Source organism: Staurois parvus, unplaced genomic scaffold (genome assembly GCF_062004578.1).
Source record: "Staurois parvus isolate SC_StPar_1 unplaced genomic scaffold, SC_StPar_1.0 ptg000217l, whole genome shotgun sequence".
Classification (NCBI taxonomy): Eukaryota; Metazoa; Chordata; class Amphibia; order Anura; family Ranidae; genus Staurois; species Staurois parvus.
Genome location: NW_028318013.1, coordinates 2,832,887 through 2,853,450, shown reverse-complemented (window position 1 = coordinate 2,853,450; position 20,564 = coordinate 2,832,887). Strand labels below are relative to the sequence as shown.

General features: G+C 41.0%; 1 protein-coding gene across 2 annotated transcripts in view; it reads right to left on the bottom strand.

Moving 5' to 3' along the window:
* Positions 1-20,564, bottom strand: part of SMG1 (SMG1 nonsense mediated mRNA decay associated PI3K related kinase) — a 283,265-nt gene that overhangs the window by 145,095 nt on the left and 117,606 nt on the right. For both annotated transcript variants that reach the window (XM_089679071.1, XM_089679072.1), the window contains exons 24-27: positions 12,064-12,203; positions 9,170-9,371; positions 2,691-2,800; positions 977-1,124 (exon numbers count right to left, since the gene is read on the bottom strand). In XM_089679071.1, the coding sequence (XP_089535197.1) occupies positions 977-1,124; positions 2,691-2,800; positions 9,170-9,371; positions 12,064-12,203 (600 nt within the window). The remainder of the gene's footprint in view (positions 1-976; positions 1,125-2,690; positions 2,801-9,169; positions 9,372-12,063; positions 12,204-20,564) is intronic.

Sequence of the window (20,564 nt, the reverse complement as noted above, 5' to 3'; positions counted from 1 at the left end):
TGATTTTATTCGGTAGGCTGTAAGCTGTGTCCCTGAAGTAGCTAAAGAATCGGACGCCGACATCAGTGTTAGGACAGGTCCTGCTTCGATGCAAGAGATCATATGCGGTGCTGGAATGCGATAGAGCGAATGTTCACCAGCAATTTGAATTGGCTCCCTTTCTCCTCGTCTCCACCATAGCTACAAGTGCAGGAAATAGGGCGAGCATGTCCAGAAGGAGTATGCAGTATTCCAGGTGTGTACCAGCCTGCAATGAATCCTCATGATGAAACGGTGGAAGGAAGAGTCTGAGTTATAAGGGCTCTAGGCAGAAATGGCATTAAAGTGTGTGACCAGTGGTGTGATGTAACACCTGCTCATCCAACTGAGTCTGAACTTTGAGTGGTTTGAATTTTTAACCCCAAGCTTGAAAAGTTTACATGGTTTTCAACGGTGAGAGATACAGGGTGACCCTATCTTACCTGTCCACAATGCTGGACTGTATATAAAGTCCAGGCTTCACACTTCACGGTGGGCATATCCACAAAAGGGTCTTCAAGTACTGGGTTTCATGGCGTGGACCATGGCTTTGGACCTGTATAGCATCCTATGTCTGACAACATGTTGCACCAAAAGCCAACAGCATGGGGTCTGGCTATGGCTCCCAGTATTTCACACCTATCTGCATACACTGCTTTTGAGTAGGCAATAGAAGACAATGAAGTGTTGATTGAAGAATTCAAAGTAAACAATAAGGGAAAAAATGGACATTTCCTTTGCAAAGGAATCAGCTTCACTAGTTATCACCTTCATACTCTGAAGAACTGATTTACAGAGTGGGTAAGGGTTATAGGGAATTTGCCCAAGCTAGGGGGGATGGGGCATCCTCAAAAGACTTGCTCCTAGTATGTAATTAGCATGTAAGGATGTTAAGCAAAAACATGTAGAAAATCTCACAGGCAGTGGCAAATAAGGTACATGTAAAAAATCTGCTCACTCTGAAACGGATTGCCACTTCTGCTCTTGGTCTGCATCATTTAAAGCTAGGCTGACGCACACAGAACTTCTTAGCAGCTGAACCTCTATACACTTCTGAAGTTCTCTAGGGTCTGGGCTGAGCATATTAGGAAGTAGTTTCTTCATGTCTAAAAAAACAAAGGAACAGAAGGTTTTCTTCGTTACAGTATGCAAATGTCATGCTTTTTACAATAGATTTCTACATGCCACTCTCATCCAACACAGAAGCTGTATTAAATGTCCCTCTCTACTACATTGGTTGTGTTAAAAGACAGGAGAAAATAGTTCTTAGAGGCAGTACAACTTAGATGCACTACAAAAGGGGCCTCAAAGTCTGACATGAGGGAGAGGTAAACTACAATGAAAAAAATACAGGCAAGCTCATTTCACATGTACTGCATATACTGTAAGTACGAATTAAAGCAGAAGATAATAAAGCAAAAACACAAAAGTGAAGTACTAGCACAAACCGTACCTAAATTATCCAGTTCTAATAAATCATATCCAAAAAGGCATTTAGAGAATGCAGGTTAATAGTCAAAGCAACGAGTCAACCCTAGGCTCCATGGCATTTGAGGCAAAATAGTGATCAAATGTAGTTAAAAAAAAAAAACCAAACAGTTTTATGGAGCTCAAAAACACTTGCATAAAAACAATCATCATTCATGCTTGGAGGTAAAATCAGGGTCAATAGTTAACTGTAGGCTGTGCATCCTTCTGTGGCCTGTGGATGGGATGTTTAGTTTAGGGAAGTGCTGGATAAGGAATTTGGCACAGATTAGCAAATGGCAACTACCCCGACCTATAACGCACATCATAGTCAAGTTTTCCCTGCTCACTTACCAGCTAACCTGCAACAAAACCAAACTGACCCTATTTAACAGATCATGTTAAAAACAAAGGGTTTCATCGCACACATTTACAAATATATGTGTAAGCTGCAGTGGCCACATCAAGGCAACCCAGTGTCCTAATTTTGAGAGTCTCCCAAGTTGGAGCACATATAGCAGTAGACAGATTAAGGGCATGGCTAGTTATAGGTTGGGGTGGTTGCCAATTGTTTGTCTAGTTGGCGAATGTGTGTCCTTGTACCTTTGAGGGATGGGCTCCCCCCCCAGAGTAAAATTGCCCTTAATCTATCCACTACTATATGTGCTCCAACTTGGGAGACTCAAAATTATAGCGTTAGATCTGCAGTGCACTGGGGTACCTCAACATTGCCATTGTGGCTTACACATATATTTGCAAATGTGTCTGACTAAACACATTGATTTAAATGTGAGCGGTTAGGGTCAATTTAGTTTTGTTGCAGGGTAGCTGTTAAGTGAGCTTGGGAGTTTGTTTTCTTGCTATAGAATGACAGTCTGCCAATGTCCTTGTTTTATTGCTGAAGGGTATTGCAGAGCACATCTGTAGCACTTGGACTATAGGTGTAGTCTGCATGCCCATTTGTGTGAGCTCACCAGCCATAGAGCGGGAGCATTGGCAAGATGTCATTCTATGCCAAACCCAACCCAGCAGTTCCCCAAGCCAAACATCCCATCCACAAGCCACAGGACAGGAGGGAGAATGGTCTACTCTTAAAGTGGGAGTAAACTGCAGCTTAAAAAAACAAGAAATAAAAAATAGGATTATAGTAATATTAGTTAAATATGCACTGAAGAGAGGCAATACTTATTGGGTTCTTGGAGTACCTATTTTTTCCTTTGAGCCACCATTTATCAGATTTAAATTTTCTCCAGGAAGTAACTCTAGCTGCTCTGTACATTCATGGAGTTCACCAAATTCAAAACTGCTCAAAGCCCTGTGAAAAAAAAAAAGAATTACAAAGAAAAATACAATGTTAAAGTTCAGGAACTGCAAAAATATTTTTATGCTGCATTAGCTGGAAAAGCAGGTATAAAAAACCCTCAAACAACAACTAAAACCATTTTGTCCATATATTCTTGTAGCCAAAAGGTCCCACTTGAAGGAACAAAGTAAATGTCTGCAGTGTGCAGGAATCGATTGTAACATTTACAGGGGTTAGACATAAAATGGAAACACTACATCAGGGGTACCAAATTAAAATTCACGGAGGTCCAGTCGGAAAAATATTCTTCCAGCAGAGGTCCAGATTGCATGTTTGTGCCATGACTCAGATCCTTAACATCACAACCCGCCACTCCTCTTAGGTTCACATCTCTGTGGCTGGAGAAAGTGCTCGACTTCTTCCCTGCCTTTCTTTTGGGCAGGGCAGCTCATTAAAATTAAAGGGCTGCCAAACCTGCGTGCAAATGTGAGGTTCAGATCTGTGCGTGCACATCACAGTCTCTTTCTTTATATCACAGTTCCCTTCCTTCACATCAAAATCCATCTTCACACTACTGTCCTCAGCCCCATTAATGTCCTCCACCGCCCCCTCACATTACTGTCCTCAGCGCCCCCTCACATTACTGGCGTAAAACCCCATTAATGCCCCCCCATTACAGCCCTTCACATTAAAATCATCACCCCCCCTTCACATTACAGTCTTCAGTCCCATTAAAGTCCCCCGCCGCCCCCTCCCCCCTCACATCACTGTCCTCAGCCCCCCCATCCCCCCTCACATTACAGTCCTCAGCGCCCCCCCTCACATTACAGTCCTTAGCGCCTCCTTAACATTACTGTCCTAAGCCCCCCCCCTCCCTCAAATTACTGTCCTAAGCCCCCATTAATGCCCCCCCTACATTACTGTCCTCAGCCACCCCCCCCCCCACATTACAGTCCTCAGCACCCCCCTCACATTACAGTCTTCAGCCCCCCCTACCTCACATTACAGTCCTCAGTACCCCCCTCACATTTCTGTCCTCAGTAATTTGAGGGTATTTACATCCAAATCAGGAGAACGGTGTAGGAATTACAACAGTTTGCATATGTGCCTCCCACTTGTTAAGGGACCAAAAGTAATGGGACAATTGGCTTCTCAGCTGTTCCATGGTCAGGTGTGTGTTATTCCCTCATTATCCCAATTACAATGAGCAGATAAAAGGTCCAGAGTTCATTTCAAGTGTGCTATTTGCATTTGGAATCTGTTGCTGTCAACTCTTAAGATGAGATCCAAAGAGCTGTCACTATCAGTGAAGCAAGCCATCATTAGGTTGAAAAAACAAAACAAACCCATCAGAGAGATAGCAAAAACATTAGGCGTGGCCAAAACAACTGTTTGGAACATTCTTAAAAAGAAGGAACACACCGGTGAGCTTAGCAACACCAAAAGACCCAGAAGACCACAGAAAACAACTGTGGTGGATGACCGAAGAATTCTTTCCCTGGTGAAGAAAACACCCTTCACAACAGTTGGCCAGATCAAGAACACTCTCCAGGAGGTAGGTGTATGTGTGTCAAAGTCAACAATCAAGAGAGGACTTCACCAGAGTGAATACAGAGGGTTCACCACAAGATGTAAACCATTGGTGAGCCTCAAAAACAGGAAGGTCAGATTAGAGTTTGCCAAACGACATCTAAAAAAGCCTTCACAGTTCTGGAACAACATCCTATGGACAGATGAGACCAAGATCAACTTGTACCAGAGTGATGGGAAGAGAAGAGTATGGAGAAGGAAAGGAACTGCTCATGATCCTAAGCATACCACTTCATCAGTGAAGCATGGTGGTGGTAGTGTCATGGCGTGGGCATGTATGGCTGCCAATGGAACTGGTTCTCTTGTATTTATTGATGATGTGACTGCTGACAAAAGCAGCAGGATGAATTCTGAAGTGTTTTGGGCAATATTATCTTCTCATATTCAGCCAAATGCTTCAGAACTCATTGGACGCCGCTTCACAGTGCAGATGGACAATGACCCAAAGCATACTGCAAAAGCAACCAAAGAGTTTAAGGGAAAGAAGTGGAATGTTATGCAATGGCCAAGTCAATCACCTGACCTGAATCCGATTGAGCATGCATTTCACTTGCTGAAGACAAAATTGAAGGAAAATGCCCCAAGAACAAGCAGGAACTGAAGACAGTTGCAGTAGAGGCCTGGCAGAGCATCACCAGGGATGAAACCCAGCGTCTCGTGATGTCTATGCGTTCCAGACTTCAGGCTGTAATTGACTGCAAAGGATTTGCAACCAAGTATTAAAAAGTGAAAGTTTGATTTATGAGGTGGGAGGCACATATGCAAACTGTTGTAATTCCTACACCGTTCACCTGATTTGGATGTAAAAACACTCAAATTAAAGCGGACAGTCTGCAGTTAAAGCACATCTTGTTTGTTTCATTTCAAATCCATTGTGGTGGTGTATAGAGCCAAAAATGTTAGAATTGGGTCAATGTCCCAATATTTATGGACCTGACTGTATTCTATTTTCATGGTTTCTGAACAAAGATTCTAACAGCAGAAATTCCCAGGTTCTTACTGCATACTTTCTCAGGTTATAAATTTGGGGGCTATGATGGTATCAGACAGCTACAAGATAAAGACTGGACATAATACCAAATTGCAAGATTAATGGACAAGTCTATCTCTGGATAGAACAAAAGAAAACTATTCACCATGAACGTCTGGAAAAGAATTCATATTAAAACTTTACATTGCATATGGTGTTTAGTATTATTTGACAGGAATATTTTAACCAAAAATCAATTGTACCATCATTATTATTGCATGAAGTTGCTTAGTAATTTGGGTTTTATATTACTATATTCAATTTCCATATATATTTTATCTATATTAATTGGTGTTCATTAATACACATTGGTATATATTGTGGATATTCTATAAATAATTATTTTGAGTTCATTATATTACAATGTCTGTATACTACAGAAGGCATTAGATAATTAAGAAGTCTCAGTACAAATTACCTCAACAAATGTCTAAGATGTATAGGTAATTTTTGTTTTTCCAGAATCACTTAGCTAATACATTATTTTCAGTGACACTGATCCTAGTCTGTCTCTAACCCATTCTGTCGAAAAAAAGCAGTTCTCTTAAATATGAGCATTTTTACAAGCTAGCGTTAAAGGTCAACTTTTGACATAACACAGGAGAAATCAAAATCATTCGTAATCCTATATTGCCCCCTTCAGGTAATTGGGATCATTTAGTAAAGAAAAGGACATCTAGTTTGACGGCATATGTAGGCGAGATAAGCTATGCCCACCTAGGTTTTTTGGGGTAATAAAAATTAGGAGACAGAGACAAGACAAGAAAACAACAGACGAACATAGACACACACAGAAGTGAACAGACTTAAAGTTGACATCACTGACACCATAGTAAATATTGGAAACACAACTCATTTTTCTGCAAGCAGTTTATATTAGCCTTATATCTCCAGCTAACGGTTTAGTCCAGCAATGGGCAAACTACGGCCCGCGGGCCGTATACGGCCCGGCCGACCTTTTAATCCGGCCCGCGGAGCTAGGCTCCTCTCACAGTCCGCCCTGAAGACCGGTGTAGCATGAAATCTGTCTCCTATGAGGATCTGTCCCCCTCGACGTATCTGCGCATGTGCCGGAGATCGCCGATCGGCTGCTAATGCCTGAAACTGGCACATGAGCAGATACGTCGAGGGGGACAGATCCTCATAGGAGACAGATTTTCATGCTACACCGGAACGGCGCAGGACACGGCGAGAGGAAAGGTAAGTGAATTGACACAGGGGGGACTTGGGGACTTAATATGGGGAATGAATTACTATAGGGGAATGAATTACTATATGGGGGATGAATTACTATATGGGGGATGAATTACTATATGGGGGATGAATTACTATATGGGGGATTAATTACTATGCTTACTATGGGGGAATATTACTATACTTACTATGGATGACACATACACATCATTCATCTACTCTTGGTCCGGCCCCCGGGTCCAATATATGAACCCATTGCGGCCCTCAAGTCAAAAAGTTTGCCCACCCCTGGTTTAGTCTGATAACGGTTATGGTTAGCACCAGAATTGATGTGAAATAATTTTAACTGCAGTATAAATTATTTCCATATCGGTTATCTGGGGGGGGAATTCTATTTGAAATATACCTGTAGCTAATTTTAGCTTCTCGTCCATGGTTTAGCTGGATATATATGACAAAGCTGACAACTTAGTAGAACATTTGATCTTGACCTCAGATAGATTCTAAGCTTATTGGATTGGCCTGTGTTATTCTAAATCAATTCATGCCAAGGTATATGATGAGCTTTAAATCTCTGGCTGTAGAGAGATCATGAGGTCGATTTGCATAGACATTGTCACATGTTGCTGAGTTACTGATAGTTTCCTACACTGCATTTTTAGACAGATGATTCTAATTTATTAATATTTGAAAATAATTGCTGGCTTGAATTTCTAACCATTATTTTGGATTAGATCAGTGTACTGTTATTTTGAAAGGTTTATTATTTATCATCACCCATTATATTTAATTACCATTTTGCACTGATTTTTTTTTTATCAACATATATTTTTGCACATTATTGCTTTTTAGTTTTCATATTAGCGCAAATAAAGAACTCTGATTTTCAGTTGATTTATGAAAAGGAGTAGAGAATCTCCCTAATTCCAGATCCCTGCCTATTTTCATAAATTATATACTGATTATTTTCTCAGAGTTAATGTCCTGACGCTCAGTAACCTCTAACATGACTCCGTATTACTAGCAGAGCATGCAGTGAATGACGAAGAATGTTACGTCACTTCTGCTTTCAACACAAAACATGTTGTCACATGTCATTCTTGCTTCTGAGCCCCAACTGCCTGTGTACATACACAGACCATGGGGCTTTACACAGCCCCCTCACCATAGGATTTGATTGACAGCAGCAGGAGCCAATGGCTCTAAAAAAAGGGGATCCTGAAACCTTTTGCTGTGGAAGTAGAATCCTTCCTCCAGTAACATCTTGAATTGACATGAATTTGTCAAGTGCCTTCATATGTGGGAGGCGTCTTTTACAGGCAGCTTCAGCTGACCAGAAGTTGAAGCATAGGGTTCTGCACATGTGAAAAGAAAATCAGAGCCATTTTGGAGTTTTGCAACTTGTTCTAGGGTATCCACACAAAAGAGCAAAGCAAACGGCAACCGATACACTAAAGTATGGTCCTGGAATACAGAATTGTGTTGATTGTTCACTGCCCTAGTTCAATTAGTTGCAATTAAGCAAATAGAGATTGTAGAAATAGCTGATTGCAGAACTAGGTTGGAAAGAGTAAAGAGAGCCTTTAAGAGTGTCTCTGTCATCAGAATCTTTGAAAGAATGAACATTTTCTGTAGGTAAAGTGAGATGTTTAAAGAATGAAAAAAAGATAAAGTGAGTTCCCCCATATAACTCCTCTCACTCCAAGCAATCCTCAGTTCTGTAACAAGCAATCATGATCACAGATGGGAGAAGGTCTGCATCTTGTAATGTATTCCAAGAAATGGATTCTACAGGCAAGTTAAAAATCCAATTTTCTTGACCATACAGCACAGGATACAGGCAGATTCAGAGACCACAGGGATGTCCCCAAACAATACCAATGAGGGAAGGGTTAAAACTGTACCAATGCTAGCCAACATAGCCCTTGGAACAACCAAAAAGAGCCAAACTCAAAAAACAGCATCCTGAAGCACTTGGCGGCCAAAAGCTGCATCCACCTAGGCCTAAACACCCACCCAGTAAACCTTAGTATAAACATGTGAACCGAAGACAAGGTGGCGGCTTAAGGCTTTTAAGGAGCTGAGGAATGCTGGGAGTGTAGGGATTATATGAGGGTCCTCATAGCTTTCCTTGCAAGTGACCAATCACCTGTGTATAACCCACTTGTCTCTGAATCTGCTTGTATCCCATACTATATTATCAAGAAAAATGGTTAGGCCTTTTTAAGCAAAGCAGAAAAAAAGGCATTCAACCCCCTAGGACATCAACAAAAACTGAGGCATGCTGGTTAGAGGAGGGGTTATATGGGGGCTGGCTTACAACTTTTCTGTTTGCCAGTGTTCCAACCTCCTAAAGACACCAGTATACTCCACTCTTTCTGAATTCTAGTGTCCCTCAATGAACGATGCAGAAAATAAAAAAAAAAAAAAAAAAAAAAAAAAAAAACTGATCTCCCAAACAAGTAAATACTGATAATATTATAATATTTACCATTTTAAAGAACACTCTACAATTGAAAGTATGGATATATATGGGAAAAAAAAAAGTAAAAGTACGAAGAGCTCACTTTATATAGTTGAAGTCTGTCTTCAGGTTAACAGAGCTGCCCACTGCACTTTTCTTCAGGTCATGCATGCTATTTTGCCACTCCTGGACTGCAGCCCAGTCAGCAATTGAAATATAGCACTCACAAGCCTTGTTGCTCAAGTAGTTGATCACTTCAGGCACAGGGTCACTAGGCTTTGTCAGAACAGTTTTACGGACATCTCCTAGAAAACACAAACCGTATATTTGTCTAAGTCTTATAAAAATATACTAGGAAACCAGAAGTCTGCGGTAAACTGAAATACTTTACTGGAAAACCGAAAAGCTTTAACATCTTAGTTTCTTTACCAAGCCTAATACAATATTGAATATGAAAAATGGGACTTACCTGTAACTTCCATATCTTGGAATACAGTGCAAGACACAGGAGTTGATTCTTAGACCATGGTTATATGTGGCTGCCTTCAGGTAAATGGACACTGGCAAAAGCTTTGCTGGGAATCGTCCCCAGCATGTGTATCCATTTAACCCCAGCCACTCCACAAGACTCCAGTACAGGTGAAGAAAAGGGGCCTGTGTCCTGTAATGTACTCCAAAATAGCACAGGATGCAGGAGGTGATTCTTAGACCTAGGGACATCACCAAGCAATAAAACAAGGGGTGGGCAACAAAACAGCCAAAACTACAGCAGCAAATTCTCAGGAAGAACAAAAAGGGTCAACAGACCCCATCAGATGACAGCAGAAACCCCATGTAACTGAAGCAGGGTCAACAGAAGCTCAAAAAGCCAGCTGTCAAAAAAATGGTTTTGAAAACGTGAACAGAGCAGTGGTTCTATGACCCTTGAGAAGGACTGTTCATAGATGCTGTAACGAAGCCTTAACCATCTTTTGTTCAAGTAACATCGTATTGTGATCCTTGGGGAAAAAAAAAAAGAAAAAAAAAAACAAAAATCACATTTTTTCCAGAGCAGCCTGTATTTCTCCTGAGGTTACCTGTGGATTTTCCTTAGTATCCTGAACAATTATTCTGGCAGGTGTGGCTTTTGTGACTTTCTTGACCTTGGCATCAAGAGATCCCGAATTTTCCATTTTTTTAAATAACTGATTGAATAGTACTGACTGGCATATTCACGGCTTTGGATATCTCTTGATATCCTTTTCCATCTTTATAACGTTCCATTGCCTTGTTACGCAGCTCTTTTGACTGCTCCCCATGGCTTCACGTGACAGCTAACAAACTCATTGACAGTGATTGATATTGGATAGTGTATATGGAGGTTTACCATTTGTGTGTTGGCTTGTTTTTTTTCTGTTGAACTGGATGAACTTGTGTCTTTTTTCAACCAGATTAACTATGTAACTAATTATACACAGACATTAATTGTGGGAAACTAACCTTTAAAGGATACGTTCACCCTTTAACAAAAAATAATAAATGCACTTTTTTTTTTTGCATGTAAAAAAAAAAAAAAAAAAAAAAAAAGGTGTATTTACTATTTTTTTGTTTTAGGGACCTGGAAAGCATTGCACCAGTGATCAGTAGATAGCTGGTGCCATGCAAATCTCCTGCAGACTGTCAGTGTGTCTATGTGCTCGTATGGGCAGCAGATACACACGGAACTATCACAATGCTCAACAGCACCATGGTAGTTCATTGATGAATACAATCCGACAGACCAAAGGCTGTTGGAACCTCGTTTTCTCATTCACAGAATACTGTGAATAAGTGATGTGGCCAGGCTGGCAGAGGCCACACAGACACTTTTTTAAAAATCTTAGGACAGCTAGCGGGGGGGGGGGGGGGGGGGGTGAGAGAAGATCCCCCTGTTAGCTGTCACAACAGGGGGTGTGGGGACAGGATCCTGAATATGGGTGTAACATGTTACAAAAAGTAAATTTATCATCTGCCATTTTAACCTGTGTGTGCCACCTTGTGTGTTTGTACCAAAGCTAAACGATCCCGGGTATGTAGACTTTTGATCAGGGCCATTTGAGTGATTTCTGTTATCATTAGGATTTAAAAAAAGGAGCCAGACAACTATGTGATAATAAATGGCTTCATTTGATCACTATCCTTAAAAAAAGATAAGTTCACCTTTGTTCACATTTTTTTTTAATCTAAACTCCAGCTCCCCTATGTACCAATATAGCATTAATGTACTTTTGCAGAAATTCAAAAGCCTTTCAATTTTTCTACCCACTAATGTCAGTGTCCAGATGGCTGTCCAAAAAGCTTCTCCATTACTTTTGCCATATTTCTTGCAGATATTTTAGGTCATAATACAGGAAGGAGTTGACCAGCTGACCTCATTAGCACACACCCTGCATGCTCTACCCTCCTACTTACGACCCACTTCCAGGTGCACGAATATTAAATGAAAAGCAATCAATCAGTGATCACTATTCTCACTAAACACACAGATATTTATTTTTCTACCTTTCATCTTGCATAGAACATTCATTTGGCAGAGTGCGCTGAGTGAACAGATAACAGCCTATGTGGAGAGAGCTGTAGTATTGAAAACAGGAGAATTGTGTTCTGGGTTCTGTAAAGTTCAGATACACTATACAATCTGATTGTAAAATCTCCTTTAGATCTACTATCAACTATGTAGTGCAAGGGCCTGCCTGATTGAATACAGAATGATTGGGTAGATAGGTAGGTCCTCCTATTCCATATTTCTGGAAAATCTAAAGGAAATTGTACAGCTAGAATTTAGAAGAAAAAAAAAAAAAAAGGGGGGAACTCCTTTTAAGTCAGTTTTTTTGCCATAATCAATAATACTTTCAATATCAATCCAAGGGCATGCAAACTTTTGACCACAACTGTACACAAATGGACAGTTTGTCTAAGTCTTTGGGCAACACATAAGAACTAAAAATCAACAGATTTAATACAAATCTTTCAACATACCATTTGCGTGTTTGGGGCTGGCAGAGGTGCTGCTGGAATTAGCCAATTTTAAAACGATCTTATCAAAGCCAGGAGTACTGCAGTCCACCCCAGTCATGGCACATAAATGTTCTTGGTATTCCACTGCAGCTTTCTCAAACCTATCAAAAAAGTAGGTTATAAATTACAACCAAAATTATAAAATATTTTTATAAAAAGTTTAAATCTTTTGGATCTTCGAAATAAAAACAAAAAGTCATAAAAGCACCTTGATTTTTGATTTTCCCAAGCAAAAACATTTTTGTTACTCACCGTAAAATATCTTTTCTCAGAGTTCATTAATGGACACAGTTTTTCTAATTCTTGACCATAGGGTTTTAACACCGCCTACAAAAAGTAGGAAGATAAACAAAAAAGAACACAGCAATGCCTATGGGCAGTCCCCTCTGGCATAACTCTCCCCCACCCTCTGCTATAGGCAACCCATCTAGAAGCAAAGCAGTGTCAGAACAATAAACTCCAATAGAGGGGTGGGTTCTATGTCCCTCAATTAACTCAGAGAAAGGGATCTTAAAGGTAACAAAAAGCCCATTTTCTCTTAGTCATTGGCGGACAAAGCTCTTCTAATTCTTGACCATAGAGACATCCCAAAGCAGTGCCTCCAAGAGGGGTGGGCAGACAACTGGAACAAACAGGCAAAAAAATGCCAACCACACAAAACATCCCCTGAGGGATGAGAAAACAAAAAACAAACAGCCACCTGCAAAAATCTGTGCCCAAAACAAGCAGATCAAGGATGCAAATACTTAAAATTTGTAAAATGTTTGTACATGCACAACCAAGCAGCCGCCTTGCAAAATGAAGACACATACACCTGATGCCAAAAGCCCAGGAAGCACCAAGCACCCTAGTAGAGCACAACATAACAGGGAAGGGAGAAGCCAAACCTTTAATAGCATATGCCTGAACTCTCCTCTGCCAAATCCAACTGGAAAAACAGTGGCAGAGGAGGCTGCAGGCTTTTCTCAGGGCTGTCTGAGTACAAAAACATAAATCGCATCTCTGGAAGGAGACCATAGTGGACAGATACACCCAAAGAGTACATTGCAACCTCTGCAGGATGTGACAGCGAAGGACACAAAAAAGGCAGGACAAAGCCCTCCTTCAGGTGAAAATCTGACCATCGTTGCTGGAAAGTTAGGACACTGATGGGAAACCACCTAATATCTAAGTCCTACAGAGCCACACAATAAACCCCTTAGACAAAGGTGCAAATTGGGCAGTGCATGACTAAAGGACGCTGAAGGAAGACAACAAAGGAAGAAAACTGACACTAAAAAAAGGGTACCCAATGCAAGGTTTTGTACCACAGCCTGTTGGAGAAAGGCCGACCCGTGAGCCACTGAAAGGAATATAGATGGACACCCAGAGACAAAATAAGCCTTCCATGTGAAAAGAAATAAAGTTCATCACAAGTATTCAGATCCTCTTCACTTTTTTTGTTATGTTTCAGCCATTGTTACAGTTTAAATTCTTTTTTCTCATTATTCTACATTCAGTACCCCATGATGACAAAGTGTAAACTGAATTTTAGAAACGTCTGTGAATTAAAAACAAAAAAACTGAAATCGCACATGTACTTAAGTATTCAGACCCTTTATTCAGTACTTTGTTGAAGCACATTTGGTAGCAAGTACAGCCTCAAGTATTTTCGGGTATGACACAAGCTTTGCACACCTGGAATGGAGGATTTTCTGCCATTCTCCTTTGTTAATCCTCTCAAGTTCAGTCAGCTTGAATGGGGACTGTTGGTGGAAAGCCATTTTCAGGCCTCTCTAGAGATATTCAATAGGGTTCAAGTCAGGGCTCTGGCTGGGCCACTCTAGGACAATCAGAGAGTTGTCCTTAAGCCACTCCTCTATGTTTGTCTTGGCTATGTGCTTAGGATTGTCGTCATGTTGGAAGGTGAACCTTTGGTCCAGTCTGAGGACCTGGACACTGTGGAACAGGTTTTCAGTGAGGATATCTCTGTACTTTACTTCCTTCTGGTTTCCCTCAACCCTTACAAGTAAATTGTCATTCAACCAATAAAAAGGAAAAAAATTATATATATATATATATATACACATATATACATACATACATACACATATATACACACACACACACACACACACACACACACACATACATAGGTGAAACTCAAAAAAGTTAGAATATCGTGCAAAAGTTCCATTTATTTTAGTAATGCAACTTAAAAGGTGAAACTAATATATGAGATAGACTCATTACATGCAAAGCAAGATAGTTCAAGCCGTAATTTGTCATAGTTGTGATGATTATGGCTTACAGCTCATGAAAACCCCAAATCTACAATTTCAGAAAATTTGAATATTACATGCAATCAATAAAACAAGGTTTGGACATAGAATATCGGACCTCTGAAAAGTATAAGCATGCATATGAACTCAGTACTTGGTTTGGGCCCCTTTTGCAGCAATTACTGCCTCAATGCGGTATGGCATGGAAGATATCAGCCTGTGGCACTGCTGAGGTGTTATGGAAGACCAGGATGCTTTAATAGCGGCCTTCAGCTCTTCTGCATTGTTCGGTCTCATGTCTCATCTTTCTCTTGGCAATGCCCCATAGATTCTCTATGGGGTTCAGGTTGGGCGAGTTTGCTGGCCAATTAAGCACAGTAATCCATCATTGAAACACTGGTAATTGAACCAGGTTTTGGTGCTTTTCGCAGTGTGGGCAGGTGCCAAGTCCTGCTGGAAAATGAAGTCGGCATCCCCATAAAGCTAGTCTGTGGAAGGCAGCATGAAGTGCTCCAAAATCTCCTGGTAGACGGCTGCGTTGACCATGGACTTAATGAAGCACAGTGGACCAACACCAGCAGATGACATGGCTCCTCAAATCAACACAGAGTGTGGAAACTTCACACTGGACTTCAAGCATCTTGCAGTGTGTGCCTCTCCATTCTTCCTCCATACTCTGGGTCCTTGGTTTCCAAATGAGATGCAAAAGTTGCTCTCATCAGAAAAGAGGAATTTGGACCAATGAGCAACAGACCAGGTCTGTTTTTATTTAGCCCAGGTAAGACGCTTCTGACGTTGTTTGTTGTTCAGGAGCAGCTTCACAAGAGGAATATGACATTTGAAGCCCATGTCCAGGATCCGTCTGTGTGTGGTGGCTCTTGATGCACTGATTCCAGCCTCAGTCCACTCCTTGTGAAAGTCCCCAACACTTTTGAATGGCCTTTTCCTGACAATCCTCTCCAGGCTGCGGTCATCCCTGCTGCTTGTGCACCTTTTTCTTCCACACTTTTCCCTTCCACATAACTTTCTATTAATGTGCTTTGATACAGCACTTTGGGAACATCCAACTTCTTTTGCATTTACCTTTTGAGGCTTTCCCTCCTTATGGAGGGTGTCAATGATGGTTTTCTGCACAACTGTCAGGTCAGCAGTCTTTCCCATGATTGTGAAGCCATAATCATCACAACTATGACAAATTACGGCTTGAACTATCTTGCTTTGCATGTAATGAGTCTATCTCATATATATTAGTTTCACCTTTTAAGTTGCATTACTGAAATAAATGAACTTTTTCACGATATTCTAACTTTTTCGAGTTTCACCTGTATACACGTACAATCCTATACCCACAGCTGATCCAGGGGAATGAAAATAAAAAACAGAAAATCATGATCCATTTTGCTCCAGCAGGGAGAAAAATTATTTCCTGATCCCCCAAGAGGCAATCAGATATTCCCTGGATCAACTTTACCTGTAAATGCTAGCATCCAGTTATATTATGTGGATTTAGGGAAGAATCTAGACCTTTTTTAAAACAATCTACTGAGCTGGCCAGAACCAGCTCTTGAGGGAGTCTATTTCACATTTTTTGCAGCTCTTCATGTGAAAAACCTTTCCGAATTTGGAGAATTTATTTTCCTCCAGATGTAGAATGTCCCCTTGCACTCTGATGGCCTTAAAGTGAATAACTCTACACCGATTTCACTATAAAAGACCACCTATGTATTTATAAATTTTGTTCATACCACCATCCCACCCTCTTAATCTCCTCTTCTTAAGAGAATAAATTCAGTTCCTCTATTCTTTCCTCGTAGTTGAGCTCCTCCATGCCTTTTATCAGTATGGTTGCCCTTCTCTGCACTCTCCAATTCTCCCATATTCTTTTCTGTGAATTGGTGCCCAAAACTGAACTGCATATTTCAGATGAGGTATTACTAATTATTTGTACAGGGGTAAAATATCTTTCTGGAGCCTATACCCCTCAATACATGAAAGGATTTTGCTCTTTGGAAACCGCAGCTTGGCACTACATGCTATTAAAGCTTAGATCCTTCTCCACCATTGAATCCCCCAGTTGTACTCCCACTAGTATGTATGATGCATGCATATTCTTAGCCCCCAAGTGTATAACTTTACATTTCTCAACATTATACCTCATTTGCCATAGTTGCCCAATAAAACAGTGCACCGAGGTCAGCTTGTAAATTAGAGACATCCTGTAAGGATGTTATTCCACTGCATAGATTATCCGCATTGACTGAAATGGCACTTTTAATCCCAGACCCTATATCATTTATAAATAGATTAAAAAGTAAGGGTTCCAACACTGAACCTTGGGGTACACCACTAACAACCCTAGACCATTTAGAGCATGAATCATGTACCACTACTCTCTGAATATGGTCTTTGAGACAGTTTTCTATTCATTTATAAAGTGATTTTTCCAACCCTGTAGACTTTGCAAAATCCAAGTATACAAAGTCCACAGCCACTCCTGTGTCTAAGGTTTTGCTTACCTCCTCAAAAAGAATGAAGATTTGTTTGACAACGTCTGTCTTTAATGAATCCATGCTGTCTGCTTAAAATATTTTTTTTCCTGAAATAACTAATCTATGTGGTCTTTAGTTAAACTCTCCAGTATCTTCCCAGCTATAGAAGTTAAACAGGTCTATAGTTACTGGGCTTAGTAAAGACTTTGCCCCCCTTTTTAAAAATAGGCACCACATTAGCATATTACCACTGGATTGGCATAAGGCCAGTCATTAAAGAGTCCCTAAAAATTTAAAACAATGGCTTTGAAATGAGAGCTCAAATCTTTGAGGATCCGTGGATGTATGCCATCTGCTCCAGAAGCTTTATTTCGTCTAAATATTTCTGGACCATATAAATTTTGAGCAACTGTGGATCATTTGGAGCTGTGTCAATATCAGCCCCATTATGGACATGAGCTCCCCCATGCTCCTTAGTATACACAGAGCTGAAGAAGGTATTTAATAAATTTACCTTCTCTTTGTCCCCAGTGACCCACTATAGATTATTTCTTAAGGGGCCTACATGCTCAGACCTGACCTTTTTACAATTAATATATTTGAAGAATGTTTTGGAAGTTTGTCCTATCTTTTGCAAACGGTCTTTCGTTTTGCATTTCTGCGGCCCTGACTTCCTTTTTACCTATTCTGTTATATTCCTTGTAACAATTAAATGTTGATAGTGTTCCCTCATTTTTAATTTTTTTTTCGTTAAAAATCTTTTTTCCTATTTGTAGCTTTTCTAACTTTGGTCGTGAGCCACATAGGTTTTATTTTTAGCCTTTAAAAAGATATCACCCATGGGAATATATTTTGCAGTGTGTTCTTTGTGAAAAATTCCCATTTCTGTGTTGTGTTAACTGATGCCAATATTCCCTCCCAGTCCAAGTCTTGGAGAGCAGCCCTCACCCTTGGAAAATTTGCGCTCTTAAAGTTGAGTGTTTTTATCTTTCCAGTATGTGCTTGTTGTGTACAGCTAACATGAAATGAAATCATGTTATGGTAACTGCTACCCAGATGTTCTATTATATGAACATTATTAACAAGCTCTGCATGGTTTGAGATTACCAGGTCCAGTAGAGCATCATTCCTTTTCAGGGCCTCTATTAACTGTACCATTTAGTTTTTTTTCCCCCAGGTACTTATAAAGCACCGTCAATTTACGTAGCACTTTACATATATATTGTACATTCACATCAATCCCTAATCTTAAAGGGGCAAACAATCCAAGGTCCCCAACTTAAATTTATACATACACATACTAGGGCCAATTTAGATAGGATCCAATTAACCTACCAGCATGTCTTTGGAATGTGGTAGGAAACCGGAGTACCAAGAGGAATCCCACACAGGCACAGGGAGAACATGCAAACTCCAAGCAGGTGGTGCCAAGGCTGGGATTCGAATCAACAACCCCAGTACTGACAGGCAGAAGTGCAAACCATTTAGCCACTGTGCTGCCATAAAATTGTCTTGTAATAGGTTTAAGAATTTTTACAGTTTAACTGTTCATGCAGTGCCATTACTCCAGTCAATTTCCAGGTAGTTAAAATCCCCATTATCGCTGTCCCCGCCCTTGCAACTCTCTTTCTAGCTGTGGAAGGAGCCGAGTCGTCTCCTCCTCATTAACACTGGGTGGCCAATAAACTCCAGTGATTGCATTTGTAGAATGCACACCCATGTGCAGTTCCACCCATAATGCTTTAGCCTCATCACACTCTCCATCAACTAGGTACTCTTTCACACTCGCTTTGAGATCACATCTTACAGAGACGGACACCACCAGCCTCCTTTTTACCCCATCTCTAGGAAAGAGAGCATAGCCAAGATTATTAATAGCCCAGTCATGTGAAGAACAAAGCCAAGATTCAGTGATACCAATTAAATCATAGCTCTCTTCGTGCACCAAAGCTTCAACTCACCTATTTTGCTTGGCAGACTTCTGGCACTGGAAGGTGATTAGTGGTGCCAGATTTCCTGCAGATGTAACATTTGGAATTGAGGTCAAACAGTTCAATCCTGGTTTCATCAGACTGGAGAATCTTGTTCTTCACAATCTGAGAGCTTTTTGCAAACTCAGAGGGGAGGAACCGTCTAGCCACTCTGCCAAAATCCCAGATCGGTGGAGGGCTGCAGTGATGGTTGTCCTTGTGGAACTTTGTCCCACCTCCACATAGGATCTCAGTCAGAGTGACAATAGGGTTCTTGGTCACACCTCTCTTACTAAGGCCCTTCTCCCCCAATTTCTCAGCTTGGCCAGGCAAACAAGCTTTTGAAAGAGTCCTGGTTGTGCCAAACATCTTCCATTTGAGAATTATGGAAGCCAATGTACTCTTACGAACCTTCAGTGCAGAAGAAAGTTTTTGTAGCCTTGCCCAGATCTGTGCCTTGCAATAATCCCATCCCTAAGCCCTGCAGGCAGTTCCTTTGACCTCATGGCCTTTGCGCTAATAAAGTATGCATTGTCAGATGTGAGGCCTTTTATAAAAAGAGAGGTGCGTGCCTTTCCAAATTATGGCCAGTCAATTTAATTTACCAGAGGTGGACTCCAAGGTGTAAAAAAATCTCAGCAACAATCAAGAGGGTTGTTGCAAAGGGTCTGAATACTTATGCCAATGTGATTTTTTTTTTCCTTTTTCATATACTTTACATTTTTTAAATTCTGTTTTCACTTTGTCATTATAGGGCACTGAGTGTAGATTGAGAAAAAAAAAATATTTTAAATAACTGTAGTATGGGGATGCAACATAACAAAATTAAAAATGTGAAGTGACCTGAATACTTTATGAATGCACTGTATCTTTTCAGAGGTAGACTTGCGGGTTTTCAACATGGTGGAGGATCACCAATCCGACCACCCTCTGTCCTACAAAACTGGCTTTCAATAGACATGCCTGCAAGTCAGAGATGGAAAGGAAAGGTGGTAAGCTGGACCCCGAAACAGGAGGTCCTCCCAAAGAGCCACCACACATCACTGAACCACTGATGAAGCCATTCGGAGCCACCAGTATGATTGGAATCCTTTCGGCCTCCACTCTGCATAGTAGGTGAGGGAGAAGCCTGAGAAGAGGAGACACAAAAACAGGGCTATACTGATCCCAAGGTGCCACCAACACATCCATTGCATCCATCAGGGGGCTTGTGCACAAGCCACAAATTGTGGCCTCTTCCTGTGGAGGTAGGATGTCAGAAGATCCACATTAGGGGTCCCGCAGTATAGCCAGATCCAATCGACCACGTCCAGGTGCAGAGACCACTCTCATTGATCCAGCGCCTGACGACTGATGTAATCTGCCTGCCGTTTATGCCGGGAATGCATGATGCCTCCAGCGCCGCACTCTAGTACCACCTTGAAGGTTGACACAAGTCACTGTGGTCAAAACTACCAGCATAAGGAAATAAAAAAATTCCTCTATTTGCAGTGCAGGAGACCAGGGCCACTAGAGGAGGGAGGCCTTTTTCAACCAGTGCAGAGAAACCTGGCTGTCCAAGGAGGCTGTAGACTCATCCCAGTTGGACAGGATGTCCATTAGCAAAACCCTCGCATGGAACTGCACAAACAGAACTACCTCAAAGTTCAACATCATCTGAACCACAGCCTGCATGCAAGAGCTTATGGAGAACTGCTGGCAGGGCAAGAGCAGCCAGTACTGCAGACCCCTGGTCCCCCAAC